General features: G+C 39.3%; 1 protein-coding gene across 1 annotated transcript in view; it reads right to left on the bottom strand.

Moving 5' to 3' along the window:
- MALRD1 (MAM and LDL receptor class A domain containing 1) overlaps positions 1-13,777 on the bottom strand; it is a 597,781-nt gene that overhangs the window by 562,448 nt on the left and 21,556 nt on the right. Inside the window, exon 3 of the mRNA XM_070426883.1 lies at positions 9,300-9,440. Within this exon, the coding sequence (XP_070282984.1) occupies positions 9,300-9,440 (141 nt within the window). The remainder of the gene's footprint in view (positions 1-9,299; positions 9,441-13,777) is intronic.

Here is a 13,777-nt window from a genome sequence, read left to right as displayed (position 1 = left end):
AAGTTATAGAATATATTTAGCTCTAATCAAATAAATAATATTTATTATTTACTTTAAGATATTTGACAGCTTGACTAGCCATGTTATGTGGAGAAATTTCATTGATGTCATATAAGTTAATTAAAATATTCAGCTAAGTTGTCAACTCTGATTCCCTGACCGATGTATTTCTCTGAATTTGAAATAAAAGAAATGGGAAAATAAACATATTATATTATACAATAAAATAGGCATAACATTTGTTGAGGAATTATGAAAAACACATGTAGCTTACTCATTTAAAATGTGCACTCATGCAGACACCTATCGAGGACCTTGATATTATTAGCTTGACAATCAAAGAATTTGTGGAAGAAACTAAAATTCTCTGCAAAATACTACTTGAGACAGAATGAATCATTAAGTACCAAATGTGTATGCCTTTGAAATTCTTTATGCAACTCCTCAGCCACTGCCACATCCATCAATGTCTCTCATTTCTGCTGCCGGGTTGGGCAGCAGCAGAATTAGAATTATCAACTGTGAAGGAGTTTTGGTAGAGGAGGGAAAAGAGGAAAGGACATGGTACTGATGAGTAACATCAATATCCTTTCAATAACATTTTAATTTTAGAGAGAAAGAGAGATATCAATTTGTTGTTCCACTTATTTACGCATTCATTGGCTGATGTTTGTATGTGCCCTGACCAGGGATCAAACACATAACCTTAGCATATCAGTACCACACTCTAACCAGCTGAGCTACCCATCCAGGCCTGGTGGCATAGTCTTGAAATTCCCAAATACACTTTCTGCCTTATCTTCTTTTCCAAAGACAGCATCCTGTAATCATAGCAGGCTGCTATATAATTGCCTGAGCACACTAGGTATGAATTTGCTCTGACTAACATTATAGAACTTTTAAAATTTCTACCTGTATCACAATTAATTGTGTTATTCTGAAAAATGCTTTCCAAATCTTCCTTAGTCCCCTCTTTAATTTCAAATGCATAAAAAGACTGCAAGACTGCCATTCCAGGTGGTGGAATAGGTAAATGTGGTACTTGCTCCCTCCCACAGCCACATCAATATTAAAACTAAACAACAGAACAGTTATTAATCAGAATTGCTTGGAATATGACTGAATGGAAGTTCAAAACTACGGAATTAAAGAAGCAGCTACATCAAGACTAGTAGAAGGGGTGGAGACCCAGAAGGGTCTGGTCCCACACCTACATGTGGTGGATTAAAATTGGGAGGGATTTCATGGCTATGTAAGTTCCCCTGAAGAGAAGGGGTCCTAGTCCTATACCAGGTCCCCCAACCCAAGGTTCTAGTGCCAGGAAGAGAAGTCCCCATAACTCTGGCTGTAAAAACAGCCAGGGATTGAGGTTGAGGGATATGGAGGGCTGCTGGTGTACCAAATAGTTCCCCTTAAAGGGCCCACACACAGACTAATTCTGACTCACTTCCTCTAAACTCCAACATAAAGGCAGCAGATAGAAAAGCACCAGAGAATTGAAGTGCTGCAGAGGCCATTTTTCTTTGGTGAGCCCTCGCCCTACAGATCCAGCAGGTTGGTGCCATATCTGAAACTCTATCAACCTGGCTAACACTATTTTTCCTGCCCTAGTGATCCCTGAGGCCTTGTCCCACCCAACTTTCTGGCCCACCCAAGCTGTTTTAAGTGGCTTTTCCATACACCAAGCCTGTCTTCATTCATGCTTCAGATTTTCCTAAAATCTCTCAAATAATCAGTATCTGGCCTCAGTGGGCCCCATACCTCTCGCTAAATGACCCCAGTCCCAGCACTAGCCAGCCTTGGTTTGCAGCTTGGCCTCACCTGGGCACCTGCGAGCCCAGCATAAGTAGCAGCCATCTTCAGATTGCTTTGTAGCTCATGCCAGTTGGCCATGAGCAGAACATAGGTGGCAGCTAACCTTGGCTTGCAACTCCTGGAAGGCCCCAGAACCAGTGCACCCAATTGATAGCTTCAGACTACGCCGAATAACTACCATCTAATCACCTCCACAGTCAACACACTGAAGGGATGAACTCAGTGAACATCAAAGCCTTGCTGAAGTAAGTCCTGCTCTGTGGGGTGGGCCCCTGAACAGCTGACCCTCCATGGTAATCAGAGGTCAGTGGTAATTGGTCACAGCCAGTCCTTGCAGCTGATTGGCCTGGAGGCAAACCTCTCCCATTTATGTGCCAATAGCAATCAAGGCTCAACTACAAAAGGAGGGTGTCCACATGAGGGGGGCACACCTGAGTGTCCAGCTTGAGGTCATGGGTTTGATTGGGAAGGCTGGACCTTACTGAACATCTACTGCATTAGGCCACTCTACCGAGCCTGGGTGATGTAGCAGTTCTACCTAATAATAAAACACACACAGGGAAGCTGTCAAAAGGAGACAAAGAAATATGTGCCATGTGAAAGAACAGAACAAAACTCCAGAAAAATAATTAAACAAAATGGAGACTAGCAATTTACTTGATGCAGAGTTCAAAACACTGGTTATAAGAAACTTAGAACTTCCACACCATAAAAAAGAACCAGTCAGAATGAAAGATAAACTAACTGAAATGAAGAATAATTTACAGGGAATCAACAGTAGTGTAAGTGAAGAATTAAATCAGTGATTTGGAATATATGGGAGCAAAAACATCCAATCAGAACAACAAAAAGAAAAAATAATCCAAAACTGAAGATAATATAAGGGACTCTCTGGGACAAATTTAAACATATCAACATTTACATCATGGGGGTACTAGAATAAGAAGAGAATGAACAAGAAATTGAAAACCTATTTGAAAAAATAATAACAGAAAACTTCCCTAATTTGATGAAGGAAATAGACATACAAGTTCAGAAAGCACAGAGAATCCCAAAGAAATCCCGAAGAGACACACACCAAGACACATCATAATGAAAACACAAAAGGTTAAAGACAAAGAGAGAATCTTAAAAGCGGCAAGAGAAAAGCAGTTAGTTACCTATAAGAGAGCTCCCATAAGACTGTTAGCTGGTTTCTCAACAGAAACTCTATAGACCAGAAAGGATTGATTAGAAATATTCAAAGTGATGAAAGGCAAGGACCTACAACCAAGATTACACTACCCAGCAAAGCTATCATTTAGAATTGAAGGACAGATAAAGAGCTTCCTAAACAAGAAAAAGCTAAAGGAATTTATTACCACCAAATTAGTATTACATGAAGTGCTAAAGGGTCTTCTTTAAGAAGAAAAAAGGCAAATATTCAAACAATAACATCACAATAAATACATATCTATCAACAATTGAACATGAAAAACAAAATAAATGAACAAGCAGAACAGAAATAGACTCATGATACAGAGAACGTTTTGACAGTTGCCAGATGGGAGAGGAGTTGGGAGGATGAGTGAAAATGGTGAAGTGATTAAGAAGTACAAATTGGTTGTTATGGAATAGTCATGGGGTTATAAAGTACAGCATAGGGAGTATCTAATAATAGACAAACATGGTAATTAACCATACCTCTGACATGCTTCCCATTTGCTAATCAGGGTGATATGCAAATTAACTGCCAACCAAGATGGCGGCTGGCAGCCGGGCATCTGAAGTGAACAGGAGGCTTGCTTGCTGCAGCGATGGAGGAAGCCAAGGTTCCCCGCCTGCCGCTGCCGGCCTCTGAGCTGCACTCTAAGAAACAATGTTGCAATTATAGAACCTAAACAAACCCCAGAAACCTGCGTTCAGCCAGCCAGCCGGGCCTCAGAGCTGGAGCTGCAACAGTGTTTCAATTATAGGAGCCAAACAAACCCAGATACCTGCTTTCAGGAGCCGAGGTCTCAGAGCTGGAGCCGAGCCTCAGAGGTAAAGCCAGCTCTCAGTTCCAGTGACAGCCATAGAAGTTAAATAAATCCCAGAATTAAAAAAAATAAAAGAAAAAAAGGAGAGGTTGGGAGCTTCAGTCACCTGCCAGCCTGAAAACGGCCCTCAGCCCCTCACCCAGACTGGCCAGGCACCCCAGTGGGGACCCCCACCCTGAAGGGGGTGTGACCAGCTGCAAACAGCCATCATCCCCTCATCCAGGCTGTCCAGGCACCCAAGCGGGACCCCCACCCTGATCCAGGACACCCTTCAGGGCAAACCAGCAGGCCCCCACCCGTGCACCAGGCCTCTATCCTATATAGTAAAAGGGTAATATGCAAACTGACCCTAACAGCAGAAGGACTGGGAATGACTGGTCACTATGACACACACTGACCACCAGGGGGCAGACGCTCAATGCAGGAGCTGCCCTCTGGTGGTCAGGGTGCTCTCACATGGGAGGAGCTCTGCTCAGCCACAAGCCAGGCTGATGACTGCCAGTACAGCGGTGGTGGTGGGAACCTCTCCTGCCTCCTCAGCAGCGATAAGGATGTCCGACTGCAGTTTAGGCCTGCTCCCCGCTGGCAAGTGGACATCCCCCGAGGGCTGCCAGGCTGCCAGAGGGATGTCTGATTGCCATCTTAGGCCCAATCCCCCAGGAAGCGGGCCTAAGCCAGAAGGTGGTCATCCCCTGAGGGGTCCCAGACTGTGAGAGGGCACAGGCCAGGCTGAGGGACCCCCCCTCCCCCCCAGTGCACAAAATTTTGTGCACCGGGCCTCTAGTAGTCAATAATATTCTAATAACTATGTATGGTGTCAAATTGGGATGATCCCTTAGTAAGTTATGTAATGTCTAATCACTGGACTATACACCCAAAACTAATATAATAACACATTTCAACCATAATTTTAAAAAATGGTTTTTAAAAATAAAGTAAAAAAAAAAAGTTGATAAAGAAAAGAACTATAAAACTTATTCCCTGGGACATTTGAGATATTGCTCCCTGGCATATGTCCTCAGTTTAGCTCAAATAAACTCATAAAAATTCTCTGTATGTTTGGACATTTCTTGCACTGATACTCTTCTTTTCCCTTAAAAAAAAAAAAAATGTCTTGGCCCAAGCATAATCTTTTTTTTTTCTTTTGTCAATAGCTCCCCTTCCCCACCCTACTTCCTATAAAAATCTTACACTTCCTTAAAAAAAAAAGCTTTCTAAAATGATCACAAACACCTTGATATGCAACAGCTATTTTAATAGTCTTTATAATATTCACAGAATTTATCGTGATGCCTTACACACACTGGGGTTAATAAATGCTTTTGAATTAAAATGAACAATTGTCACCACCATATGTAAATATGTGTACATAAACATATAAAATAAATTTTTCTTTGTTACTTTTTACTTTTAAAATAGTGTAACTACAATTTAAAACAGGACAAGTAGAATAATACACTGTAATTCCACTTCATGAACACAATTCTTATTTGTATTTTTACTAAAAAACAGGCTTGACTACTATAAAAATATCTTTAATTGAAAATTCAGATGAATAGCAAAGCTAATTTTTTTATAGAATCAGGGTAAACATCAAGGTAGGCTTTAGCTACATTTGCTACAAAAGTGGCCACTAAAATTAAGATTATAACTTGTTTGTTCTTAGAGGAGGAATGTTATCCTTTACTCATGTATCACCAAAATTGCATATTGTTAGATGCAAAAATACTCAATGTTTATTAAACAGACGAGGGGACAGCAAACTACAGCCCACAGACAAATCACATTTGCCACCAGGTTTTGTATGAGAGCTAAGGGTTTTTACATTTTAAATGGTTGAAATTTTTCCAGAGTATTTTATGATCTGTGAAATTTATATGAATTATAAATTCAAGGGTCCATCAATAAAGTTTTATTATAACACAGCCATGCTTGATTCTTAGGTGTTGTCTATGCTACTTTCACAATACAATGCAGAGCTGAGTAGGCTTTATGGCCTAAAAAACCAAAATTATTTACTGTCTGGCCCTTTAAAGAAAAAAAAATGCAGGTCTCTAGAATAAAACAGGTATTAGATTTATGTCTCCATCACTAGATTACAAATTCATTGAGGACAAGAGCCATGTTCTTGTTAACTATTATATCTGTAGGTCCTAGGACAGATTGTGGAACAGTGGAAATGCTCGATAAAAAGTATTTAAAAAAACATACATAAAAGAATAAATGAACATTAATTTTTTACTGATTCCCAAATAAGATGTTAAGATTATAAAAGCTGCCAAAATGTGATCTAGAGGGTGATAATGTAAGATTCTTCTTTCCATTTTTTGTCTTTTGCTGTTTTTCCTTAATGAAATAATCCAATTTACTGTCTACATAATGCAGCCTGACAAGTATTAAGTAATAGATTATGGTTCCCAGCGACCTTCAGAAAGGACAGCATAGACCAATTTAGGACATGTTGGTATTAAAAAATCCAGTGATTAATATAATGCTTATATTTAAAAAGAAAAAACAAATTGGGGGCTTTAGGAGGTTTTAAGGATAAACAAAAGGGGCATAGTGTTATGGGAATGGATACTTGAAGGAATAAAACAAAACAAGTTAGCCTGATTGGTATTGCTAAGTAGTTAGAGCATCAGTCCACACATCAAAGGGTCACAGGTTTGATTCCTGGACAAGGGAATATACCTGGGTTACAAATCCGAACCTAGTCAGGGCGCATGCAGGAGGCAACCAGTTGATGTGTATCTCTCACATGGATGTTTCTCTCTCTTTCTCTTTCTTTGCCCCTCTCTCCTTTCACGCTCTCTAAAATCAATGGGAAAAATATCCTCAGGTGAGGATTAACACACAAAAAAATGTTTAAAGCTGTTTTATTATAATAGCTCAAAATAAGAAAAAAACAAAGGTGTCAGTCAATAGAGTAACGGATGAATAGCCCATACAATTGCATACTGGCCAGCAATAAAAAGAAAAGAATTAAAGATACATGTTACAACATGGATGAATCAGAAAGCATTGTACTAAGTGTACAAAGCCTTATACAACAGTGTATACACTGTATTGTATATACTGTATGAACTCATTTATATGAAGTTGTAGAACAGGCAAATCTAACCTATGGGTGTTGCAGGAATAAAAATAGTGATTGTCTGGAGAGTGAAGGGCAGGAGCATGGATTGACTAGGAGGGTACATGAGGGAACTTCCCAGCATTGAGAAGGAAAATAGGGGGGCAACTCTGGGGACTTACAGCCTAGTTCAGTGTCTAGTTAAACAGTAATCTCACAAGCCCCATTCTAATGGACTTTGCGGAGCTGCAAAGCCCACCCGAGGGGCCCACAGCAAGAAGATCGATATATATATATATATATAACCTCCCCACATTGGCAGTTCAGGCTTTGGATCAGAATCCCCTGGACTAGCAGCGCTGCGTAATAAAGGTTTTCTTTCCTGATTCCTCTGAGTGCTGATTGATCATTCTCCTGAGCCATTTGAACGGCTGCCACAACAGCATGACAGTGATGTTTCACACTTTGTTACGGATTGGTTGCACAGGTGAACACATTTGTCAGAATTTATCAAAGAGTACACGTAATATTGATGTTTTTATATGATTTTAAGTTTTACCTCAAAAGAAAAAAGGAGAACTTGAACTCTAGTGTAGGAGCAAACAAACTTTTCTTAAAGGGCCAAATCATTTAGACTTTGTGGACCATATGGTCTCTCCAACCACTCAAATCCAAGTTTGCAGCACAAAAGCAGCCACAATTTGTGAATGAATGGGCCTGTCTGTGTAAAAACACACACACACACACACACACACACACACACACATACACACACACAAACACAAACTAATAAAAACCAACAACTTTATTTACAGAAACCAGAAAATGCCCAAGGCCATTGTTTGTTGACTCCTGTATTTAGTTAAGGATACCATGCTTTCATTTGGGGTAAAGTGATTCCTGCAACTTTCTTTGAATGCATTGCAAATATGATGGATTGAGGAATGAAGGGATGGGTAGATGAATAGCTATTTGATAAAACAAATATAGTTATTTGAATTGTATTACCTAAGTGGTAAATATATGGTTATTCACAGCAAACTTTTTCAACTTTTGCATATCTTTGAAAATGTTTATAATAAACTGCCAGAGGCAAAAAATTAAACAAATAAAAAATAAGTGGACACATACACCTTGCTTATTTCATAATATACAGATTTCAGCTCCAATTTAACAATTGGTCAAAGTAGCAACAGTTTTAATATTACCATTTAAATCTGATTTTAAATACCCAGAAGAAAGATGATCTTTAAAAAAAAAAAAAAGTATCATTATTGTGGAACGTATTACAGATGTTCCCTGCCCCTCCCCCCATTGAGCCCCTCCTTCCCACCTCTGCCTTCCCCAGGCCTTCCATAAGAAAAATTATTTTTTAAAAATCAGTAATACATTATAATCACTCTGCCCTTAGCTTTAGTGGACTTCAAATATTGACACAGGCATGTTTTTAATGTTCTAATAGATTTTAAAATTTAGCTCTGAAAATTTATCATACATAACCTGATTGAAAATTTATATCAGAGTGAAGATTAGGTAGCATTAATCCCATTTACAGATAAGAGGCCTAGATTTAGAGATGTTACCTACACATGGTCTATCTTTATCCCCATAAATGAAGAGGAAAGAAGGCATTAGACCTCAACTCCAACCCATCAGTATAACAATCACTCTGTTTGGCACTGAGGATACAACTGTAACTAAAAAAGACAAAGGCCATGTTAGCACTTCTACTACTGAAATATTGGCTTTAGTTTAATCTCTCAGCCAGGATCTTTCCACACTCTGCTGACAAGCTTCTATGCTAATATACTAATGCCAAAGAGATTCTCTTTTTTAAAAATATGTTTTTATTGATTTCAGAGAGGAAGGGAGAGGGAGAGAGAGATAGAAACATCAATGATGAGAGAGAATCATTGATCGACTGCCTCCTGCATGCTCCCCACTGGGGATCAAGCTTGCAACCGGGACATGTGCCCTTGACCGGAATCAAACCTGGGACCTTTCAGTCCACAGGCCGACACTCTATCCACTAAGCAAAACCAGCTAGGCAGGATTCTTGAAATCAGTCTAGCCAAAAGCAAAACATAAAATTGATGAATTAATTTATGTAGTCTCATGTTTAAATTTCACAATTTCCATAAAGTGTCAAAATACTAGTATATAGAAAATCCTAATTATTGTCTAGATACCTTTGGGATCCCATGAACTTAATTATAAGAATCCAATGTGATATTTTAGAATAATAAATATATTGAAAATGGTTACAGTATAAAGAAAATTAAACAGCATAATTATTCATATCTAATCATTAGCCAAGATTCTACTGCATAATCAAACCCTTGACAAAAAAGGAAGAAATGAAAGAAAGAAATAAAGAAATTCAAAGTATTTACCAGATATAACACCATTGTGATCATTAAATGGAGGTGATAGACCAGTCATCCCATTTCTCTTTGTCCAACCAAGTTGCAGACTCTGATCTTGTGTCATATTACAGAGCCCATCCTCAAAATCACATCTTTCATAATTTGAGCCTAATGAGAGAAAAAAATAAATTAGCTTTCACAACCCATTTGGCTTCTTAAGAAATAAGAAAATATTAGAAAAAGAAAGCTTAGCAACAAATGACAAGTTTAGATTAGCATAAGGATTATTTCTCATATTTAAGTTTACTTTATTAATGTAAAGCTTTTTTGCATATGACATTCTAATAAATCACCACACACAAAACCCAGTGAAATCAGAATTCTGAGGACCTAATCCTGGCTTTGTCTCTTATTAACCAAGTGCCTTAGCTAAACCACAGCAAATCCTTTTCTTCACTTATAAGATTAAAATAATAATATCCTGCCCTATCTCCCTACAGCAATTGCTGTGAGGATCTAATGACATATGTACATAAAAAAATACTTCACAACTCATAGGCACTGTAAAATATGAGGAATTATTATTAGGGTTACATCTAACACGATCTTAATATTCTTGCCATCCAGGCATATCAGAATTCCATCGTGTCTGTGATGGACCCTTGTAATTGAACATAATACTTCCCTATTGAATCTCAATGTTCTTGAAATTCTAAATGCTTTTATATAGCAAAGGCATTTTCTGGCTTTTTTTTTTTTCCTTTTGGGCATAAGTGATCCAAGAGGCTTGGGAGAAGCAAGATTTGGAAGCAAGACTTGGGTTATTCACAATAAGGATTTATCCCATTATAAAAAAATTCCTAAATATATAAAAATAATGGTCAACCACAAAAAAAGAAAGTTATCTCAATCACAAATCCAGAAATCACCCCTCCTAGGGTTGTAATCCTTAGCAGCTATGGAGATGCCCCTTTAACAAGATTTTTCTTGCCCTGACTAATCACATTAGCCATAGTAAGAGTAATTATGCTGGTTGTTAAATAGTGCTTGGCAACCCAGTCACAAAAACATTTTTTAAAATTTATTGGGATGACATCTACACTAATAAAAGAGAAACATGCAAATTGGTGTCACTCTGCTATGCCCACCAGCCAATCAGGATGTGTATGCAAATGAACCCAACAAAGATGGCGGTTAATTTGCATATTCAGGTGTGGAGCAAAGACTGAAGGCTCTGCCTGAGTGAAGACTGAAGACTGAAGACTGAAGACGACTAAAGACCGAAGAGGCTTGGCTTCTCTGCTGCAGCCGGAGCGAAGGCCTAGGTCCTGGGTGCCGGAGGAAAACTGGTGCCGGCAGCCAGGGGAAGGAAGGCCTATTGCACGAATCTCTTCATACAATGGGCCTCTAGTTGGTTAGTAAAATGATAGGTTTCAAGTTACAATTTTATAATACATCATCTGTATATTACATTGTGTGTTTACCATCCAATGTCAAATCTGTTGTCACCAAAATTTGACTCCCTTTACCTTTTACTACTTCACCACCCCACCTCCCTTTCCCTCTGGTAACCATGATACTGTTCCTTGTGTCTATGAGTTTTCCTTTGTTCAATTGTCTTGTTTGTTCACTTGTTACTTTCAGTTTTATATCCCACATATGAGTGAAATCATATTGTTCTTGACTTTTTCTGTCTGACTTATTTTGCTTAGCATGATATTCTTAAAATCCATCCATTTGGTCCCATAAATAGCAGTATTTCATCTTTTTTATGGCTGAGTAGTATTCCATTGTATATATGTACCACATCTTCTTTATCCAATCATCTCTCAAAGGACACTTCAGTTGTTTCTACATCTTGACCACCATGAATAATGTTGCATTCAACATAGAGGTGCATATATCTTTATGAATAAATGTTTTCAGATTTGGGGGATATTTACTCCAAAGAGGGGTTGCTGGGCCATATGGTAACTCTATTCTTAATATTTTTAGAAATATTTATATTTTCCATGGTGGTTATATCAGTTTGCATTCCCACAAGCAGTGAATTTTTATTTAATCACATTTTGGACAAAATATTATCCTAATATATATAAAGAGCTAGATGCTGTCACAACTGAATGGGCTACCAGTCACCATGAAGTGTATGGAGCACATCTCGCCCCCCTCCTCAGCCCCCAAGCTGCTCACCATGGGGGGGGGGGGGGGGCGGCTGGCAGAGGGGCAGGACTGGGGACTTTTGAGAGGTGGTGGCAGGCTACTCCAAGGGGTGGCCATGAGCTTAGCAGAACAGTCACCCGGGTGGCAGCGAGTTTCACGAAGCAGTCGCAGGGTGGGGGTAGTTTCGTGGAGCATCCAGCATTCAGTGGCAAGCTTCATGGCGCAGTCACGGGGCGGGGGAAGCCTCGTGGAGCAGTCAAGGGGCCACGAGCATCATGAAGCATCCTGGGGTGGGGAGCTTCACTTAGCATCATAGGGCAGCAGAGGCCATGCGACGGAGACCAGGCTAGGCCTAGGGACCCTTGCTGCTCTGGCCAGAGCCTTCAGTCTTCGCTGCTCCGCTTTGCACCTATGTATGCAAATTAACCTTCATCTTTGTTGGGTTAATTTGCATACTCTCCTGATTGACTGGTGAGCATAGCGGAGGAACAATCAATTTACATGTTTGTCTATTATTAGGTAAGATAGATGCATGCATAAAAGTTCTTCTTATCAAACACCTAGAATTAGGGGTCTATCAGAGTATCTAGTTAGCCTAAGGACACTAATATTTCCAGACAGAATTGATGTCATTCTATCCAAAAGCAAAGAAACTTGATTAGTCTATGAATCAAAGCATGGTTAAATTTACAATCTCCATAAGGCCTTTGAAATATTTGAAATAGCCAGAATATCCCAATTATTACCTCCTGGAACCCTAGTGGTTCAGGGACTTCAACTAAACAAAAATAAACTAAGTTACATAATTAGATGTAATATATATATATTTATATATTTATATTTATATATACACTAGAAGCCCAGTGTATAAAATTTATGCATGGTAGGGGGTCCTCTCAGCCCAGCCTGCACCCTCTCCAATCCGGGACCCCTCAGGGGATGTCCAACTGCCGGTTTAGGTCTAATCCTGGGGATCAGGCCTAAACCGGCAGTCGGACATCCCTCTCTCAATCCAGGACTGCTGTTGCCTAACTTCTCACCTGCCTGCCTGCCTGATCACCCCTAACTGGCCCCCTGCCAGCCTGATCACCCCTAACCGCCTCTGCCTGCCGACCTGATTGCCCCTAACTGCACCCCCCCACCCCCCGCTGGCCTGGTTGCCCCCAACTGCCCCCCCTGCCAACCTAGTCACCCCCAACTGCCTCCCCACCAGCATGGTTGCCCCTTACTGCCCCCCCTGCTGGCCTGGTCACCCCACACAGCCTGCTGCTCAATCCTTCGGTCATCCCTCAATAACCCCCCTGCCAGTCTGGTCGCCCCACACAGCCTGTTCAGTGGTCTGTTCGGTTGTTTCAAATGCTACGGCCCCTGGCTCTTTATATATATAGATGTGTGTGTGTGTGTGTGTGTGTGTGTGTGTGTGTGTGTTATTCAATTAGCTATGCATGTATCTGCATAAATATGTATCATTATCAAGTTTCCTTTAATTCCCATCAATTTTTAGAACTCTCTACTTGTGATTATAAAATATTCAAAACTATTTTATCACCATATTTTAGCAATTATGTGTATAAATGTACACACATTTTCTATAGGTGTCATTTTTTTGAATACCAAGAAATTACCTTACAGTACAATTACTAGTTGACATCTGTTTGCAATGTTCTTTGTTCTTTTTAATACACAAGGATAATGATAATGATTTCTGGAAGTGGTAGAACTAGAAAAATAGCTAAATAAAACATTTTTTCCCTTTAGTCTCAACAGGGTTTCTTTTTTATATAAAATAAATCTAAAGAGCATACATTTTCAACTAATTCTTATTTTAAAAAGGCAATCATGAACTTCTAATAACAGCTGGATTATTCAAAAACGCGTCAGAAAGTTTCTAAGTATTCATTTCCTCCAATAGAGAATTGTATATTTTAAACCATTTAAACATTTTTCTTGAATTGTGCCTGATTTACCTTTTAATTCCATATGCCACACATGTACATTCAAATCTGAAACTACCTGCTGCTTTAAAATCTGCCTCCATGTAGATTTCTGCTGCCACAGTCATCACTAAATTGTAACAGTTAGACACTATGCAACAATGAAGAATGGTATGCAGGAACTTAGCAGTAGAATCCATGTTCCTGGGTTTTCTAAACTTGTGGAACTCATCATTTCATTTTCTTTTCTTTTTATTTAAATTTGTTTTTATTGTTGAAAGTATTACAGATGTCCCCTTTGTTGTTTTTTCCCATTGACCCACTCCACCCCGCACCAGCTCTTCCCAGACCTTTACCACACTATTGTCTGTGTTTATGGGCTATGCATATATGCATATAAGTTCCCCT

The sequence above is a fragment of the Myotis yumanensis genome, unplaced genomic scaffold (genome assembly GCF_028538775.1).
Source record: "Myotis yumanensis isolate MYYU_CA2020_CCGP unplaced genomic scaffold, mMyoYum1.0.hap1 SCAF_1, whole genome shotgun sequence".
Classification (NCBI taxonomy): Eukaryota; Metazoa; Chordata; class Mammalia; order Chiroptera; family Vespertilionidae; genus Myotis; species Myotis yumanensis.
Note: the sequence above shows the minus strand (reverse complement) of the source record. Positions and strands in the feature narration are given on the sequence as shown.